Source organism: Dryas octopetala, chromosome 7, assembly GCF_963921425.1.
Source record: "Dryas octopetala chromosome 7, drDryOcto1.1, whole genome shotgun sequence".
NCBI lineage: Eukaryota > Viridiplantae > Streptophyta > Magnoliopsida > Rosales > Rosaceae > Dryas > Dryas octopetala.
In genome coordinates, this window is record NC_141372.1 from 3,513,702 (window position 1) to 3,532,221 (window position 18,520).

At 38.6% G+C, this 18,520-nt stretch overlaps 2 protein-coding genes across 4 annotated transcripts; both read left to right on the top strand.

Annotated features, from left to right (window-relative positions):
- The first annotated feature begins 4,030 nt into the window (after nt 1-4,030).
- Nucleotides 4,031-9,569, top strand: LOC147278586 (vacuolar-processing enzyme-like). Its single transcript, XM_086251233.1, has 9 exons — nt 4,031-4,676; nt 5,906-6,070; nt 6,159-6,315; nt 6,682-6,767; nt 6,840-7,039; nt 7,387-7,435; nt 7,684-7,893; nt 8,557-8,763; nt 9,043-9,569. Exons 1-9 carry the CDS (start codon nt 4,446-4,448, stop codon nt 9,223-9,225), a joined length of 1,488 nt encoding a protein of 495 aa, XP_086107359.1. The 5' UTR covers nt 4,031-4,445; the 3' UTR covers nt 9,226-9,569.
- A 1,653-nt stretch (nt 9,570-11,222) lies between these two features.
- On the top strand, nt 11,223-17,372 carry LOC147278587 (uncharacterized). 3 transcript variants are annotated; one of them, XM_086251842.1, is made up of 8 exons: nt 11,223-11,445; nt 11,543-11,658; nt 11,743-11,944; nt 12,100-12,150; nt 12,963-13,350; nt 15,414-15,765; nt 16,904-16,981; nt 17,143-17,372. In XM_086251842.1, exons 5-8 carry the CDS (start codon nt 12,977-12,979, stop codon nt 17,194-17,196), a joined length of 858 nt encoding a protein of 285 aa, XP_086107968.1. In that variant the 5' UTR covers nt 11,223-11,445; nt 11,543-11,658; nt 11,743-11,944; nt 12,100-12,150; nt 12,963-12,976; the 3' UTR covers nt 17,197-17,372. The 3 variants fall into 3 exon arrangements, with proteins under 3 accessions (XP_086107968.1, XP_086107969.1, XP_086107970.1); XM_086251843.1 differs by having other exon boundaries at nt 12,103-12,150; XM_086251844.1 differs by lacking the exon at nt 12,100-12,150.
- Nucleotides 17,373-18,520: the final 1,148 nt, after the last annotated feature.

The window sequence follows — 18,520 nt, forward strand, 5'->3', positions numbered from 1 at the left end:
TATACCACTTAAATTGTTTTTCTTGCCAATTTATCACCTAAAATATCAATATATGCTAATGTGGTATCTACAGTCAATTTTTTGTTAAATCATTAATCTTTTATGTTAATAATTATAAACCCCCTAGTTAGAGATAAAATCTCCCATAACCTCCACCCAAAATCTAACTCTCTTATAACCCCCAATCTTACACTTAATATTTTTCTAAACCCCCTAGTCAACTAATACCCAGTCAACTTTGACTCCCCATATTTTAATTTTCCAGTTTTACCCCTTTTGTTTTATTTTCATTTTCAGCCAACTAATACTCTCTCTCTCTCTCTCTCTCTCTCTCTCTCTCTCTCCTATCTGTTGCCTCTCTCCCCTCTGCGTCTCTCTCTCTCCCCGCTGCTGTCGCCGGCGCGTGCGCCGCCGTCTGGCGACGGTTGCCGGCGAGACCGGTCCCATCAGACTCGCATCTCCTTCCTCTTCCTCCCTATGCCCTCCACGTGCCGTTAAACTAAACGTCGACGCCAGATCGCCGCGACTACGATCGGTGGTGCTCGCCGGCGATCTGCCTTTTTCGACGGAGTTGGAATGCCGGACCACCCAAGTCTTCTTCCTCTCGACGTCCTGAGCACGATGGTATGCTCGGATTCTCCATCCGATCAGCCACGGCGGCAGATCGATGCCACAAAGGCCGCGGCTTCTTCGCCGGCGATCTGCCTTTTTCGGCGGAGTTGGAATGCCAAACCACCCAAGCCTTCTTCCTCTCGACGTCCTGAGCACGATGGTGTGCTCGGATTTTCCATCTGATCAGCCACGGCGGCAGATCGAAGCCACAAAGGCCGCGGCTTCTCCGCCGGCGATCTGGCTTTTCCGGCAGCCATTTCCGTCGAGTCAGGTACTAATATTCTTCTCCTCATTGTACTCTTCAATGCTATGTGTTTGGATTGGACCAATTGCTGATGAATCAAAAAACCCCAAATCGAACCTCATTGTGTGTTGTTGTAACTGTGTATAGGGAACTTTAAGCCTACATTTATTGATTAAACAGTTTCAGTTCGTGAAACAGTTTCAGCTCGTGAAACAGTTTCAGCTCGTGAAACAGTTTCAGCTCGTGAAACATGAGTTTTAAATGAATTTTGAATGAAATTATGGTTCTGAAATATGATGAATCAAATTTGCAGGTAGAAACAGATCGAGGCAGTGGCGACTGTCGTGTACTCGTCGCGCGTGAGATGATCGGACGACGTTGTATTGTTGGCTACTCCTCTCATCTCAATGGCTTATTGTATTGTTATTGTTTTTTTTTTTATAAGGTTGCTGTGTTCTTTTTAGTGAAACGGAATTCAGTAAAGGTGTAACTGTTTTAGTGAAGTGTAATTGTTTTAGTAAAGGTGTAATTGTTTTTTAATTAAGGTGTAATTGCATTTTAGTCGAGGTGTAATTGTTTCATCACTTAATTCAGTTTCAGTAAGTGAATTCATAACTGAATTCTTCAATTTAGTGTAACTGAATTTATGAAATTCAGTTTCAGTGTAATTGAATTCTTGAAATTCAGTTTCAGTGTAATTGAATTCTTGAAATTCAGTTTCAGTGTAACTGAATTTTTGAAATTCAGTTTTAGTGTAATGAAATTCAATTTCAGTGTTTGATTTTAGTTTTAGTGAAATATTGAGTTTTAGCAAAAACTTCAATTTCAAAAAAAAAAAAAAAACAGTTTCACCAAAATACAGTTACAGTGACGTCAGCATGTGTCAGCATGCGTCAGCGCGCGTCAGCATGCGTCAGAAGGGTAATTTAGGATTATAAGTTTTAGGGGGTTTTGAAAGAGTTTCTAGATGGGTGGAGGTTTAGACAAATTTTTTTGGTGAGTAGGGTGTTTAAAATTAGGCACTATTATTTTTTTCTCAAACTTTCTAGTTTGCCCTTAAATATAATTAAGAAGAGAAAGGGAATGAGAGGAAGGGAGGCCGGCATCATCGGGGATGGGTCGGCGTCGGGGGTGAGGGTGAGGGTGAGGGTGGGTTGGTTGGGTTTTTTTTTTTTTTAGTGTATTTGGATTTTAGTTTTGTTTTTCAGGTATTTTATAATATATATTGACAATATTACTTTTCAAGTTAACAGAAAAATTGACATAAATAAATGGCAGGTGCCATATCGGCACATATTGATACTTCAGGTGGTAAATTAGTAAAAAAAAAAAAATTTGGGTGATACGAAAGCACACTCTCTATAATCCAGGTGATATTTAGGTAAAAAACCCTATACATAATAGTTAAAAGTCTATTAATAATAAGTGACATACAAATTAAAGTTAAATTTTTGTAAGTAATTTTAAGAGTTTTTAAGCCATTTGGAGTAATATGTTCTAACAAATATATTGGCATCATAGTGGAATCAAAAGAAATTATAGGGTCAAAAAATACAATTATATGTTTTTTTTTTATTGACTTTAACCAAATTTTCAGTTTTCAGTTTCATTTCCCATTTGAATTTATGATCTAATTTAAAAAGTTTTTATTCATGTTAGTACCTAAACTAAAAAAAATTAGTCGCTTATTGTTTTGTTGAAATTTTTTTGTAAATAGGTATATCCTAATTTCTTATTTATAATAAAAAAATGTAATTACCTTCAAATATACGAAATTAGCGTTTATATTAAAAAAAAAAAAAGAAATTTCCATTTAATATGAAAACAAAATATCCACGTGAAAATAACTCGTCGAACCATAATGTGATGAAGACTGGTAATTCTCGTTAGGGGTGAGTTTGGTTCGGAAATCGAATTGAAATGGGCAAATAGACGACCGACCGATGCTAGTCGAAATGGCCATATTTGATGCTAACGCCGAACTGCCGAAAGTCAGTTATTGCCATATTCGGTATCGGTTGTTTCGATCGGTGATGGGCCTACCGCAGCTTCCCCCTCCTCCTCTTGCACTTCTGCTGCTCTATAATGTGGTGATGATGATGAAGATGAGAAAGATGATGGTGATGGTGATGGTGATGGTGATGGTGAAGGTGAAGGGTGGAAAGGAATTCGGTGGTGCTGATAAAAACGCATAGAAGAAAAAGGAGTCGCCAGGGCCCAGAGGAGCCGTACCATCCTCGTAGCGTCGTGGAGGAGCAGGAGTCGTCGTTTGGCCACGAACTGCTCAGCCTCTGCGTTGGGTCCCATTGTCGATCTCATCTACCTCCACTCAAGATTGGTTGTCTGTGAGAGAGAGAAGATGGAGAAAGCCGCAATGAGAGAAAGGAGGCTATTATGGTGTGTTTGGATAGAGGAAAAAAACTCGGAATTTAAACAAAACTCAGCATTTAAGAAATTACATGCTCTAATTTCCTTGTTTGGGTTAATAAATACAGAATTTTGTAAATTATAGGTGGAAAAAAACTTGGGATTTGAAGGCTGTAAATTCCAACTTTAAATTCCACTTAAATTGGTGTCATTTTCAAAATTCCAATTTTTACAAAAGAAAAATAAATCGTGTCGACCATGTTGACACTGCTGCCAACGTCACCACCACTAACACCACCACCCCCGCCACCACCCCCGCTGCCGCTGCCGCCGCCACCACCACCACCACCAACACCAACACCAAGATCGCCACCACCGCCATCACCGTCACCACCACCACCATCACCGTCACCGCCGCCACCACCATCACCGCCATTTCCAACACCACCACCGCTACCGCCACCGCCACCGCCACCGCCACCGCCAACACCCCAATTTTAGCCACCACTATTTCTCCTACCGCTTGTGGGCCATTACCCCTATCAATTTGGTCAACTCACCATAAACATCATTTTTATTGTTGCCACCATCACCATCACTCTTTTGAATTAATGTATCAAAAATTAAAACTACCATAAATTCCGTGTTTAAACTTCATTATGTTTACATGTTATCCAAACAAGAAAATTTACATATTCTAGAATTTTAAATCACATCGTTTTAAATTCCGTCATTTGTGAATTTCTTAGTAATTTCAAAATACTTCATCCAAACGCACCATTAGAGATAAGATGAAATAGATGTCGGTTGGTATCAATAACCGTCGGTGTGGGGAGTGTACAACCGTTTCAAAGGCCGAAGCTTTCAGTGCGGTTCGGTAATGAGACCGAAACCAAAATTTCACAAAAAAACAACCGACGTGTAAGGTATTTTCGATTTTGTCGGTAAGAAAAGCCACCCTTATTTTCTCGCAAATACTACGTTGCTTGCCCGCGAAAGACGAAACAAGACACACAAGATCCCGTGCTGACGTGTACGGTCCAGATGCACGCAGTCCATGATCAAAAGGTTAACGCAGCGGGGCCAGCAACCAATCCACAAAGTCTTATTGAAAAAGAAAGCCCACGTGGTCGCCAATAAATATCGACTCCAACCTTCTATGCTTCAATTATACGAGCTCCATCCACCAATCAGATAATCCCTAATTTTACCGGAAACCGCCATGGCTCGGTTGACCTGCGAGTTCGTCGTCCTTCTGTTCCTAGCCTTCCTCTCTTCTCTGGCAGCCGGTAGCCGGGACCTGACCGGAGGCGTCTTACGGTTACCCTCGGAAGCTTCGAGATTCTTCCGCAAAAGCGGTGGTGGTGATGATCAGCAGGATGATGGCACTGTAGGGACCAGATGGGCGGTTCTGATTGCTGGCTCCAATGGGTACTGGAATTACAGGCACCAGGTGATTATTCCCCAATATATCATATTTCTTAAGCTTAATTTGTTTCTTATTGAATTTTACTTTTTAGTGGATTTTGAATTATAACTTTGGAATGTTTAATTTACTTTTTCTTTTTTATTTTGCATGTTTTTTTTGGATTGCAAAGTGTGATCTGAGTTTGATATTAAATTAGCCTTTTCCGTTCCAATTCTTGGTTTTGGATTTTTCAAAGTAAATTTAGGAAGCTTGAGTTTGTTTTGGAACTAATATGAATTTAGATTTAAGTTTTTTTGTTTCTTATCTTCTTTGATGTCATGCCAGTTTGACATGAACTTTAGTTTATGGAATAACACAAACTTTTTAATTTATATGTGGTTGAGATATTTAAGTGCATCTCAATGTTAACCCATACATGTATAGGAATCAGATTTTTTTTTTTGTCACAGATTAAATTGATACTTGGAAGTTGGAATTGTTCCTAAAAATTTGTTAATCATGCTTCAATGAATTCATGCATACATATGTAGGTTGAATGTTGAGTTTTTTAGAAGTAAACTAAAAATCCTTACTTTTATCCAGGATGGTGACCTTGATTTTATCTCTAAAATCATGGTCATCAGGCCTCAAACAGACTGGTACTTTACCCTTTGTGGGACCCAGAATGAAGACCACATACTTGGCAGTTAGCTTCATTATTTGAGTTGAAAGGACCACTTTGTTTGCATACAAATTAAGTTATTCGGCATCCACCAAGTTGTGTGTCAGCGTGGAGCTTTGAATTCGTGGGCCTCATTTGGATTTTTAAAGTCTTTGTTTTTATTATTTTCTCCATCATGGAGTCATTGTGGTGCAGTCTGATTTAAACAACAAAAATCCTTTGAACTGTCATAGAAACGATTTATCTTGAGAAAGGAGAAGATTGAATATCCAAAACCAAAGCGAATATAGCAAATGGTGGCCCCAGAGATGAAATTAAAGCACTTTCTAGGCTTTGGATCTCACAAAAAGTTATTATTTGTCAACTGGACTCAAACTAGAGAGCTGATGTCATTTTCAAATGTACTTGCTGAGCTCTTAAGATTTTAATCAGTAGCATACTCACACAGTTTTGTTAATGGATACCTTTTGTGTCTTTGCCTTTGTGTCATGACTGTTGATAAAATCTTCTTGGTTTCACATATTTGAAGGAAGCCCTCATTTCTCGATTGATGTTTGAAATGGACCCTTTTATCTTTCTTTTTTTTTTTTAGGCTGATATATGTCATGCTTATCAACTACTGAAGAAAGGTGGGCTGAAAGATGAAAACATTATTGTATTCATGTATGATGATATTGCTTACAATGAAGAGAACCCTAGGCCTGGAGTCATCATTAACAGCCCACACGGTGATGACGTTTATAAAGGAGTCCCAAAGGTCTGTTATCTTCCCCTTTAGTTTCTGACCTACTTTTGAATTGTTAGTTGTTATAATTCCTCTCATGCGGTTGATTTTATTGTGGCAGGATTATACTGGGGAGGATGTTACTGTTGGCAACTTTTTTGCTGCTATCCTTGGAAATAAAACTGCTCTTACAGGGGGTAGTGGGAAGGTTGTGGATAGTGGTCCGAATGATCATATTTTCATTTACTATTCTGATCACGGTGGTCCTGGAGTTCTTGGTTAGTAACTCTTGAGAAGAAACTTCTATAAAATGATTTGGCCTGCTTTAGGTGTTGTTTGTATGGGCCATATCAGTTGATGAATTATTGCCTGTTAGTGTTTTAGTGTGGCATTCTTATATTACATTCAAAATATAGGTGTCTTGCAACTTGGACTCAAGCTGAATCATGGCTGCCAAACATCTTAAATGAACCACCTACGATTAGATTTGGAAAATGGATATAGAAATATATGTTGTTCAATACTTAATACTTTGTCTTCTTACTGTTAATTCTTAAATTTGATTGAGATATCAAGTCTGCACATGGCTATGTTGATATTCTTTTGCTCATATTCCCAGAACTTATCTAGTCACTTTTTCCCAGGGATGCCTACCAGTCCTTATATTTATGCTGACAATCTGATAGCAGTCCTGAAGAAGAAGCATGCTGCAGGGACCTATAAAAGCTTGGTAAGTTACTAGTTGAACTGTAAATATGTGCTGCAAATACCAATAGAGTTGGACTAATTTGTAATACTGCAGGTATTTTATCTTGAAGCTTGTGAATCTGGAAGTATCTTTGAGGGTCTTCTTCCTGAAGGTTTGAATATCTTTGCAACCACAGCATCAAATGCAGAAGAGAGCAGTTGGGGGACTTACTGCCCTGGAGAGTATCCTAGTCCTCCCCCAGAATATGAAACCTGTCTGGGCGACTTGTATAGTGTTGCTTGGATGGAAGACAGGTATGCAGAGTGTTTTGTCTTTTGAATTTTTGATAAAGAGGATGGGAATCAAAGCAGTTTAGCAGTTTCGGCTTCACTTTGTTATCCTTGATCCATAATAGCAATTTCAGCTTCCTTTGAAAGTACATTACTTGTTGAGTTGATTCTCTGCATCCTTATTTAGTGGCAATTATTCTGTATCATTGAATTCCATTTCCTTTTTCTTTATTTTATTTTTCGGTGGTGGTGTGGGGATTCGGATTGTCTTTATGAGATCATTTTGTCCAGTTTCTTTTTCAGGTTGAACAATGAAACTGTTCAAATTATAATTTTTCATTTGAGGTTTAACATTTTGACCTTGTGAACAGCGACATACACAACTTGAGGACAGAAACTTTGCACCAGCAGTATAAACTGGTGAGAACTTGTTCCTTTGTACACAAAACAATCATTCACTGCACCTTGATAATCTAGGCAGATAAGCTATTATTATTGTATGTTTAACACTTTAAGTAAATAAAAAAGATTGTCTGTATTCAGCGAAAGGTTTTCCATAGGGATTAATGTTACTTGAGGTCTAGCCAAGAAATATTTAGATGCCCTTACTTCGATGTGTTCCTGTTAGTTGCTAATGGCAATTCTATGATTTCATTATGCTGGCCCAGGTTAAAGAGAGGACAGCGAGTGACAATTCTGCTTTTGGCTCTCACGTCATGCAATATGGAGATTTAGGGCTTAGCAAGAACAATCTCTTCATGTATATGGGGACAAATCCTGCAAATGATAACTACACTTTTCCGGGCGAGAACTTCTTGAGGCCATCTTCAAAAGCTGTCAACCAGCGTGATGCTGACCTTGTCCATTTCTGGGATAAGGTTCATCTCTTACCTCTTTCATCCATGAATTAATTGTTCTTTTTCTTTTGCTTATAGACATTAACTGTTGTTAACCTTAACTTTATGTATCACTCATCTTTAGGTATCCTTATATATGGAAGTTTTATATTTTATTAGATATCATGATTGATGTGGTTAAAATTTAGGAGAGATATCAGCGATGATGATAGGGAATTCTTAATTTATGCATAGTTTAAATGGTAACATATCATAAGAGCTAGGGAGACTTTAGAACCATTCCCATGATCAATGCTCACCTATGAAGCTCCAAAAGCAGCAGTGGAGTGGCTTTGCCTGGTAACAAGAATTTGGACTACTAATGTGTACAGAATGAGACCATTAAATTTGGTTAGTAAGTAGGGAGAAGGTGTAGGAAAGTTGAGGTTACAGATTTTACATGGAAAGGGGAAATAACTAAATCTACCTGGGTGGATTGGTAGGAAAGTGCAAAAACCTAATGCTTTGAATATAATTGGAAAGAACATGGTTTTGATTACATAATAGCCACTGTTGTAATGAAATTTTAATGATGTACTTTTGAATATAAGGAGCTATGGTTTTATAATTTCCTTCTGTACATAAGCTGTCACCGGAAGATCTAAACCCCTCTATGATACCTTCTTTCTTTTTCTTTGGATACAGTTCCGAAAGGCTCCTGAAGGCTCACCAAGGAAAGTTCAAGCTCAAAAGGATTTTCTTGAAGCAATGTCTCACAGAATGCATATAGATCAAAGCGTGAAACTTATTGGGAAACTCCTGTTTGGAATTGAAAAAGGTCCAGAGGTGCTCAATGCAGTTCGACCTGCTGGGCAGGCACTTGTTGATGACTGGGACTGCCTCAAGGCATTGGTAATATTCCTGTTCAGTCTCTGCCTAATGCTGTTAAATCTTGTTTATTCTATTTTGTTCAGCATATAAAAGAGATTTTCACCAATAATATATCTGTCCATGCCTAGATTAAGATTACACCAATTATTTTTCCTCTGACAAAGAAAAGGCATCTCTGAGGGTTCTGTAAACGTGTGGCTGAACCAAGAACTTGGATAATATTAACTTGAAGAGAAGTTTTTTCTCTTGGTACTTTGATCTTTTAGAGAATCGTGTTTGGCTGATGGGTCTTTTCTGCAGGTGAGGACTTTTGAGACACGTTGTGGATCCCTATCTCAATATGGGATGAAACACATGCGGTCCCTGGCAAACATCTGCAATGCTGGAATGACAAAGGAGCAGATGGCCGAGGCTTCAGCACAAGCCTGCGTCAATGTTCCTTCTGGCCGTTGGAGCTCTCTTCAGAGGGGGTTCAGTGCATGATCTATACGCAACATGAATGACCAATATATGTGTTTGTGATTTATCTATATGCAAGCATATCTTGGGATGCATTTCGATGATTGTTATTCTGATTGCTTTAGTGTAACTGTGTAAATATAACTCAAGCTCCTGTACTAAAGTGAGTCCTTTGTAATGGAAGTACATCTTTCAGCTGTAAAGTAATACTAGAAGGTTTGCTGTGCATGAGTCTGTTGGTGCATGCCTCAGGCTTTGGTTCTAAAAGTTTGCAATTATGAGATCCAAGTGGGTCGGAGATTGGTGTCGTTATGCCTTTATTTAATGTTTCTTTTGGTTGTTCCATTAAGGCGGTGGCTTGACTCTAATTCCTGTGTCTGTCGTATTTCTAGTCTTTAACTTATTAAGGTGCCGTCTCCAAATGGTAATCTAGTGGGACTTTGATAAGAAAATGTCATTAAGATGGGATTACAGGAGGCATTCTCTTATGCTAATACGGGATTAATACGAGATTAACTAGATTGTGGATCGGGCAACGGGCCTTGAATTGGGTTTGGGTTGGACCTGACAAGCTAGATAACTAGACCATTGAGCGTTGGAGACCATGCGTCCAAACCCAAGATTCCCTTTCTTCCTGCAAAATGTAGGTAAGCAACACAAGTAGGCACCATTCGGGTGGGTCCAATAATGTACTAGTGTATATAAACATTTGAATTTTATTATATTTTATACTCAAATGTTTCACGTGAGTAATAATTAATTGAATGTGTCACTAAACTAATTTTGCTTACGATACTGGTTTCACAACGAAAAAAAGGTATTGGTTTCAAGACAATCATTGAAAAAGCAAAAAAAACTAGTTTCAAAGGAGTGGTGAAATGTGGTCTGTGAATATGTTATTTATTATCCAAGTTACAACAGTAATACTACACTTACTATATTTTTATACCACAATTTCATATCATCTTACATGAAATTCATACATTGGACACTACAAATTAAAAAATAAAACCTAAAAAAAAAAAAGGAAATACCCTTCAAGTAAAGTAATGACACATCAAGTGGGATACAAATGTGGGAAAAAAAATGTGGGACAACTAGCATTATTAAAATTACAATTGGCAATTTAATAAAAGAGTAGAGTGTTTAATGTAGTTTTCAACTTAATTAATATCAAAACACCAGGATTTTCGTAAATATACTCGTACATGTTATTGTTCCTCCAAGCAAAACTTGCAACATTGAATTGAGTGTCAAAATCTAATAATCTATCCATCCAAACCATAAAACATCCTTGGTAGTCACTACCAATTCATACATACGTGACACATATATGAAAACTTTTCATTAAGATTTCACGTAGTAAAATGTAATACAATGCTGCATCATAACGTTCTAATTTTTATATGATACCGTTCCATTATTTCAATTCCAAAATAAAATCCATATGCCATATTGCTAAACCAATAGAGTTAAGTACTGACGATCAAGATTGAACAATTTATTTGGTCAACAGACTCAACACCGTACTTACAATATTTAAGCTTCGCTTGTATACGGTCTGTAATCAACCAGAGCAACCGGACATTACGGAAAATTGTCTGATTATGTTAATCCCATGACTCTGGTTAAGTTACCATAGTTAGTTCACTATGACTACATGAACCAAGCGGTCCAAACGTCACTGAACCGGTTCGGTTCGCCAGAAACAAAATAAAAAAGTTAAAGAAAAAAATAATAAACAATAATTTGCAAATGTAAATTATTGCAACTTAACGGCGTTGAAGATTCTGTTAAATTCACTGACAGCGTGAAGGGATAAGGGCCGCATGAGAACGTCGTAACGGGGTTTAAAAGAGACGGAGTTGACGGTTTAGGAGAGGAGGCATGGGGGCCGTTGGATTATTGATCAACGGTCAAGAATGCCCGGTGTTGGACGGTTGGAGTGTGACGGAGAGTGGGAGGGGTGGTATAAAGACTGGGTTTGAAAGATGAGAGTGCATTTCGTTCCATCAGAAAGAAGAAGAAGAAGAAGAAGAAGAAGAAGGATAGAAGCTCTCTCTGTAGCTTTGGTCTTCCTCTCCGAGGCCTATTTCGTTGATTTTATTCTGCTCTGTAATTTGGGAATTTGGGAATTTGGGAGAGAATTCATAGAGCTGGACTGTGTGTAATCTTAAGGATCTAATTGAAGCTCGTCTCTGCGTTTGTGTCCGAGAGAGAGAGAGAGAGAGAGAGCTTGGAGAGGTTTGTAATGGAGGACGGAGCTCGATTTGTATTGCTTTAATGTAATCTGTTTTCTAAGAATGACTGGGATTTCTTTTGTGTGGTTTCTGTTTTGCAGATACATTCGAAGAGTTTTTGAAGTGGGTTGGATTACGACTTTCTTAGACGATTGCGAAAACCGATCTCATTTCACTGAAATTTACAGAGAGGTGGTGAAGAAATTCGAGTTTGGAGGTGAGGGTAGTTGGATTTGCTGTGTTTTCTGAACAATTTGTCGCATGCGCTAATTCATTGTTTTGCTTGGTTTTGGTTCCACAGGTACATTTCCAAGAAATCTCAACTGGCCATTCATGAGTGTCAGGGACAAAGGCTCTGAATTGCAATCGTTTCTTTGTTTTTTGGCTGTAGATTTGGATTTTGCATAGTCTAAAGGCCTAGAAGAGCAAAGATTCCTCAAAAGAAGCAAAATTTGTTCTCCGAATTCGGCTGGTGGATACTTGCGAAATCTGAGTAAATACAGGTGAGGATTTGTTGTTTCGATTCATAGATCAGAGAAACCGAGTCTCAGCTTTACGATTTCGCTGCTGGATTTGATTTCCTCCAAAGTCTCAGTTCTTTGAATTTTCACCTTTCTTCGAAAAGCCTCAATTTTATCTCCTTCTTCGTAATCTGCAGCAGCCACTCGAAGCAATCTGTTTCTCTGGTTTTGATTTCCGATTTTCAAAGGTAATGTGTAGGCTTCCATGACTCTCCTCTCTCTCTCTCTCTCTCTCTCTCTGTTACATTTGGATCCATGCTTGGGTTGGAATCTTTTATCATCATCTTCTTCCAGTTCTCTGCCATCTCTGTTCTGTCTAGATTTAGTTTTGTGGGGCTACTTAGACCTTTATATCGGGTGGGGAAGAATCTCTGTTCTTCTTCGTCTTTTTTCTGATTATTTTTTTGTTTTCTGGATGATTTTCTTCAATTGTCCTTGAATTTCCAGCTTTGAAAAAAAAAAGGCTCACACCCTGGAAATTCACCGATGTTTTGCGAAAAATCTATCTTTGGTGGAGTTTTTTGCTGGTAGTCCGAAGTTTGTGTTTCCCTATAAGTTTTATGAAATTCGAGTAAAAGCTTAAAACTTTCTGTTTGGTTCCCGGGAAACTGAAAAAAAAAAAAAAAAAAAAAGGTAGGAGTATTCAATCGCAATTGATTGCCAGAGTCTAAAATCATTTCTTTGTTTTTCACTCGAATGATAGGAAGTCAAAGACTGAATTTTCATTCTTCATTTATTTCCCTGCATTTTGGATCTTCATCTTCCCCATCTATACCATTTGGAATTTTAGAAAGAGCTTCTTTTATTTGAATTTAGTTTGATGGACTTGCAGAGAGAGAGAGAGAGAGAGAGAGAGAGAGAGAGAGAGAGAGCCACAATCCATTCCCAGATTCTCATTTGCCTCTTCTGTGCTTTTTTACTTTTGATTCCAGGTGTTAATTAACCTCGGTTAAAATGTAAAAAACAAGTTTAACTAACCGCTGTGAATCCATGGGTACAGGTATACTAAAGGAGATGGAAAGGGACTGTAGTATGAGGCACGCCACTAATAACGACAATAACAGCAGAGACAAAACCGGAGGAGGAGATGCCTCAGCCTCACTGTTGCTGAGAGCGAGTTCCGATGCCATCCGCCAAACGACGACGTCCGACTTCGTTTTGCAGTGGGGGAACCGCAAGCGCCTCCGGTGCATGAAGATCCAGGTCAAGGACGACTCCAACGCCCCCGTTACCCGAACCACCGTCCGGGTTGACCGCCGGGTTGTTCGACCCGATAAGGACTCCGCCAACCAGCCCTCCAATAACAACGGCAGTCAGACCAACGGGTATTTGAATCTCCGTCAACGGCCGTTATCGCCGCAGCAACCACCGCCTCAGCGTATTCTCAGGTTAAGTACCACTCTACCTACTTTTGCTTTATCTATTATTGCCTTTTTTCACACGATGCTTGCTGCGCGTAAAGTGACGCTCCGGTTGGACGGTGTCATGTTTGTGCGTCTTGCTTTTTTTCTCAATGGGTCGGTTTATCGTTTTTGGGGTATATCAGTACATGCGGTGGGCTTGAGGTTTAAATTAGTGGCGCGTGGGTTTTGTCGTTTTTAGTTATTTTGGAGTTTGTTTTTGTACAGCTACAACATTATGGATCTGTATGCCTTGATCTCACCGTTGCTTTGTGAGATTAAATATGTGATGGATTTATCACATGTTTGGAAGGGAAATAATTTTGTTTAGGAAAGTGTTTGTTGCTTAATTATTGCATAATACACAAATTTCTTCTGTTTGTTTGTTTATAATATGTGGGTTTTTTTTTTTTTTGAGAGAATCATAATATGTGGGTTTAGATTAAGTGTCTGATTGGCATGATTATATGAGTGGAAGTGGATAAGGCCGTCCTAGAAATGGATAAGGGTACATCCACTAGGCGCCATTGACTTTTGGCTTTACGCCAATGGGTATTATAGTCTTGGCCCGGATGATTAACATGGTGTAATTTTATGTACTTTGAGCTTGAAATGTTGTGTGTTATTGAAGTAGAATAGTCTGATGAGGGTTTTAAGATTGGACTTTAATGCTGCTGCATTTGGGCTGAATATTTATGAGGCTTGTATTAATCCACTCTCCAATTGGTCAGGTGGGTGGGTGGTGCAGATGTAAGCTCCAAAAGGAGAGTGCATGGTAAGTGCATATATGAGGGTTCATTCTTTTAAGTCTTTGTAGGAAAATGGTAACCATGATTAATGTAGGTTGATCATATAGTTATGCTATGTTTTTGACTTGGTTGTTCAACAGAAAACACATAACATACACACCTAAAGTTAGGGAAGAAGAGTGAAGATTTATAGGCCAAATGGTAATGCATATTTATCCTCACGTCTACGGTAAGAGTTTGAGTCATACCCTTATGAAATAGAAACAAAAATTTAGGGAAAAAGAAAGTTTAGTGTAACAGGGAGATCTTAATTTGGGTTTAAATCCTAGTTCATGTTAAGTGTGATAATTATAACCAAATTTTGAGATTTAGTGAATCATTACCTTACTTAATGTCATTGATTTATTGCTGTTCTCTTTTTTGTGAATTTTATTTATCACCCTTATTTATTCTAGACTGCTGATTACAAGTGAATTGATCATAAATTCATAAGGCTTGGATGATCTCTTATTAGGCTTGGCTAGAGTAAATTTCACTTGGAAATTAGAGATTGATCTTTGTTCTTTTCAGTTATAAACTACCCAATGATTCAGTGACATGTAGCAAGCTTATTTTCTATCTGAGCACACCTGACCGCACCCCTAGCATGATAGCATCTGATCCAAAACGACCGGCACCCTGATTCCATGGGCTCATTGGAAACATAGAATGGACAATTCCTCTTCCACGTGTCCACCGAATCCTCCTTGTTACAACTTACAACCCTTTTCTAACCGTCGATGACTGATGATGGATTAGGTGACGGTCCCACGCGTCCCACATTTCGACACGTACCCTTAACCCTCCAAAAGGCAGTATCGATCCAACGGCTGAGAACACCACCCAAGAACCAGCTATGCGCGTTATACTGTATATCCAATCCCTCTTTCCTTTTCCTTCTCTCCCTCTAAAATATCTGACTTTTCATTAAAGAAAATGAAATTAACAACTCCCTCCTTAAAAGCAGAAAGAACACAAAGGTCCCCCAAAGAAGCCAAAAACCACGCTCGTTTTCTACGCAAAACCCGTAGAGCTTCTCTAAGCCTCTCCTACCCACAATCGATCTAGATCGTCCCAAGGTCAATTCCGTAATTTCACTACTCCACACTTCGAAATTTTATTCTCTCTGTCAGCAACTCCAAATTTATTTTAATTTTTCAAACATAATACCATTTATTATTATGTCTTGGTGCTTTTCATGGTTTATTTGATTTGATTTGGTATTGTATGTATCTCATCTTTATGCTGCTGCTTATTCTGTAGAAACTCAGAAACTTGGAGTGCCATGAGAGGGCAGAGCAACGGAGCTATGAGGGTAATTGCTTCACCCGACAGGGGTGCGCACGATAAGAAAGGGTCTAATAACCACCACAACCACCATAATGAGAATAACAACAAGTCTGGAGCATCTTCGGAGACGGCGCACGATAGCAAGAAGGGTGGTGGGTCTTCGTCAGGAAGCGGAGACGCGGCGGCGCCACCGATGGTTTGGCCGCCCAAGTTTGTGATTGCTTTGACCAACAAAGAGAAGGAAGAGGACTTCATGGCCATCAAAGGGTCCAAACTGCCTCAGAGACCCAAAAAGAGAGCCAAGTTAATTCAGCGCACCCTCAATGTAAGCAGCTCAGCCCCTCTAATTTCCTTTTTTGCTTAGTCCTTCAATTTATTCATTAAATTAATGAAGTAGTTTTGAGCTCCATTGCAAAATCAAATCCACCCGCTTTGATAATTGCTTAATTTGAGAAAGGTCAAAGCGTCAAAGTACATACACTATTAGCTCCACCAGTGGGTCTATTCAACTCGGTTTTTGGATCTATAGGAGTGTGTTTTTTTTTTTTCACTTTTTCTTATTTAAATTTGTATTCTTAGGTCCTCTGATTGGATTCTTATTTTGTATTTATGCAATTGTTGTTGTCACAAAATGTGGACTGGGTAGATTACTCATCTAATAAAATGTGAGCTGGGTAAACTAGGTGGTGGGGTGGAGAAATAGAATAATATTAATAAGGGAATTTCTGGTATTTTTAGTTTGGCTTAAAAGCCAAACAAGTGTGTTAAAGTGACAGCAAGAACCAGACATAGACACGTATGTATACCTAATGGTGCCTAAAAGTTTGTTAGCTGTCCAAGTGCACCACTAAGACGAGCTCTTGGGTTGGGCTTGAATATTATAATTACATTTATTATAGGTTACTAGTTACTACAAAAAATAACACTATGGGTAGGTAGTCCAATCTTATTTATGGACGGGGTATGGCGGTACCACGTGTACGCCTGTGATTTAATTGACATCAGTGGATTTTTTAAGCAAGTGGGCCTCAAATGTGAGTAATTGACAAAAGGGCCATATATCCAACGGTCTCTGGGCCGGTTAACGTTGTTTCTTTGTTCCTCGTTGTCGAGGGGCAAATAGGTATTTTCACGTCTTATTTAATTAGAGGTAGTTGCGTTGCGTGACCTGTTTTCCGGCGTGGACCGCACTGCCAACTGCAGAGCACGGAAGCAGCACGCACTATTATTTGATTTGATTCATAATTTTGGAACTACTTTTATTAATTTTCAGTTCCAAACAGATCAAAGTGCTTTTCGAAAACCATGCATGCCCATTGCCTAAAGCAAAAGCCAAAAGCCAAAAGCCAAAAACCACCCCTATGCCTTTTCTTTTGGGGGCCTTGACCTCTACTTTTTTGTGCTACAAATTTGAAAAGATTTTTCTGATTCGTTCATTTTTGTTACTGTGTATTTGTTGATAGCTTGTAAGCCCAGGCGCATGGCTGTGTGACTTGACCCTGGAACGGTATGAGGTCAGGGAGAAGAAGATTTCCAAGAAGGTATTCAATTATTCATGTTGTTTAATTTTTCTCAATAAAGAGGGGGCTGATTTAATTTCCTTTATTATTAGTCCTTTTATGCAATATAACTCAATAGTTAAGGGGTTCATATCTTAGATGGGAAGTTTACGCTTTTATTTATTTTTGGCATGATGGTGCAGAGACCAAGAGGGTTAAAGGCGATGGGCAACATGGTGGAGTCTGACTCTGAATAGAAGCGACCTTTAGTGAAAGAAGAGCATTATAGAATTATAGGGTTTTAATGTTGATGATGACGATCATCTGTTGAGAGGAGTCTAGCTTTTTGAGGGTACGAGGAAATGTAGAACTGTGTAAATCGTTACCTTTCAACCATCAAAATAATGAACGGATTCATTTCCGCTCTTGTATATACTTTTACTTTCTATTTTCCTACTAATTTTGTTTGATCAGGACAAGTAAAAAGAAAAAAGATCATGAATTGGGTCTGAAACTTCTACACACTCAAACCTTCTTAAGGAAGAATCTGAAGAAAAGCATTAAGAACAGCTGAACTAAAAATAAAAAAAGGTCGAGGCATTTTGGTATTCACTGTATCACCCACTGCCTTATCGTTGATTCGCTGTGTGTGGGCATTGAAATAATTGAGTTGTGATGCTGAAATGGCGAATCATATGATGCCAATGGAATGGAAAAAGCAGTATCAGACTTCACCATCCCAGTGGAGTCCATCGCTCTCAAGATGTGAAAATTGCTAAGTACCTCTTGACCCCTGAGTTTGAGTCTCTTTTAGGTGACTTCAAAAAGGAAGTAGAAACAAACAAACAAATCAGAACTCTCTTTAGCTTACATACCTAAGTAATCTACATGGTTTCTTATTTGCAGCTGGTGCGAAAATGACAACTAAAATCACATTAGACTGATAGGCAGCAAAAAAATCAATTCCCAATTACCAGATTCAAAGGCTACATGATTTGCAATGTCACATGATTATGTGGCACTAATCACTGGTATTCGATGTGATGCGTATGACTTGCCGTAGTTATTTTATTTCTTAATGTCATTGAAAATTTGACATTTGAATGGGAACCAAAGACTTGAAAAGGTTGAATTGAATAATGGATCATTTCAAATAGCAATTCATAATCATTAATCATTCATCATTCCCATTTAAGATCTACCGTAATCCCCTTCTTAAAAAAAAAAAAAAAAAAAAACCATAATTACGCATGTTATAGACTTATAGTCTTATGTGAGACTATGACCCACCCACCTTCCCTTTGGTTCATAAAATCAATATATCTAACGCCAATTTGGGTCGCGATGGGTCAAGAAGCAAAATGGAAGAGTCTAGAATTTTGATTTTTTTTTTTTGGCCAAAACTAGAATTTTGATTATTAACCCAAAAGAAACATACGAAAACCAAGATGGTAGGCCCTAAATGGGTTGGGATTTTACGAGTCTGTCCCACAACAAGTTCAACTTCTACTATGTGAACATGTGATGTGCTTTCATGACCCACGATATAAAACTACCACAAACCCCAGCCAAGCAAATTCT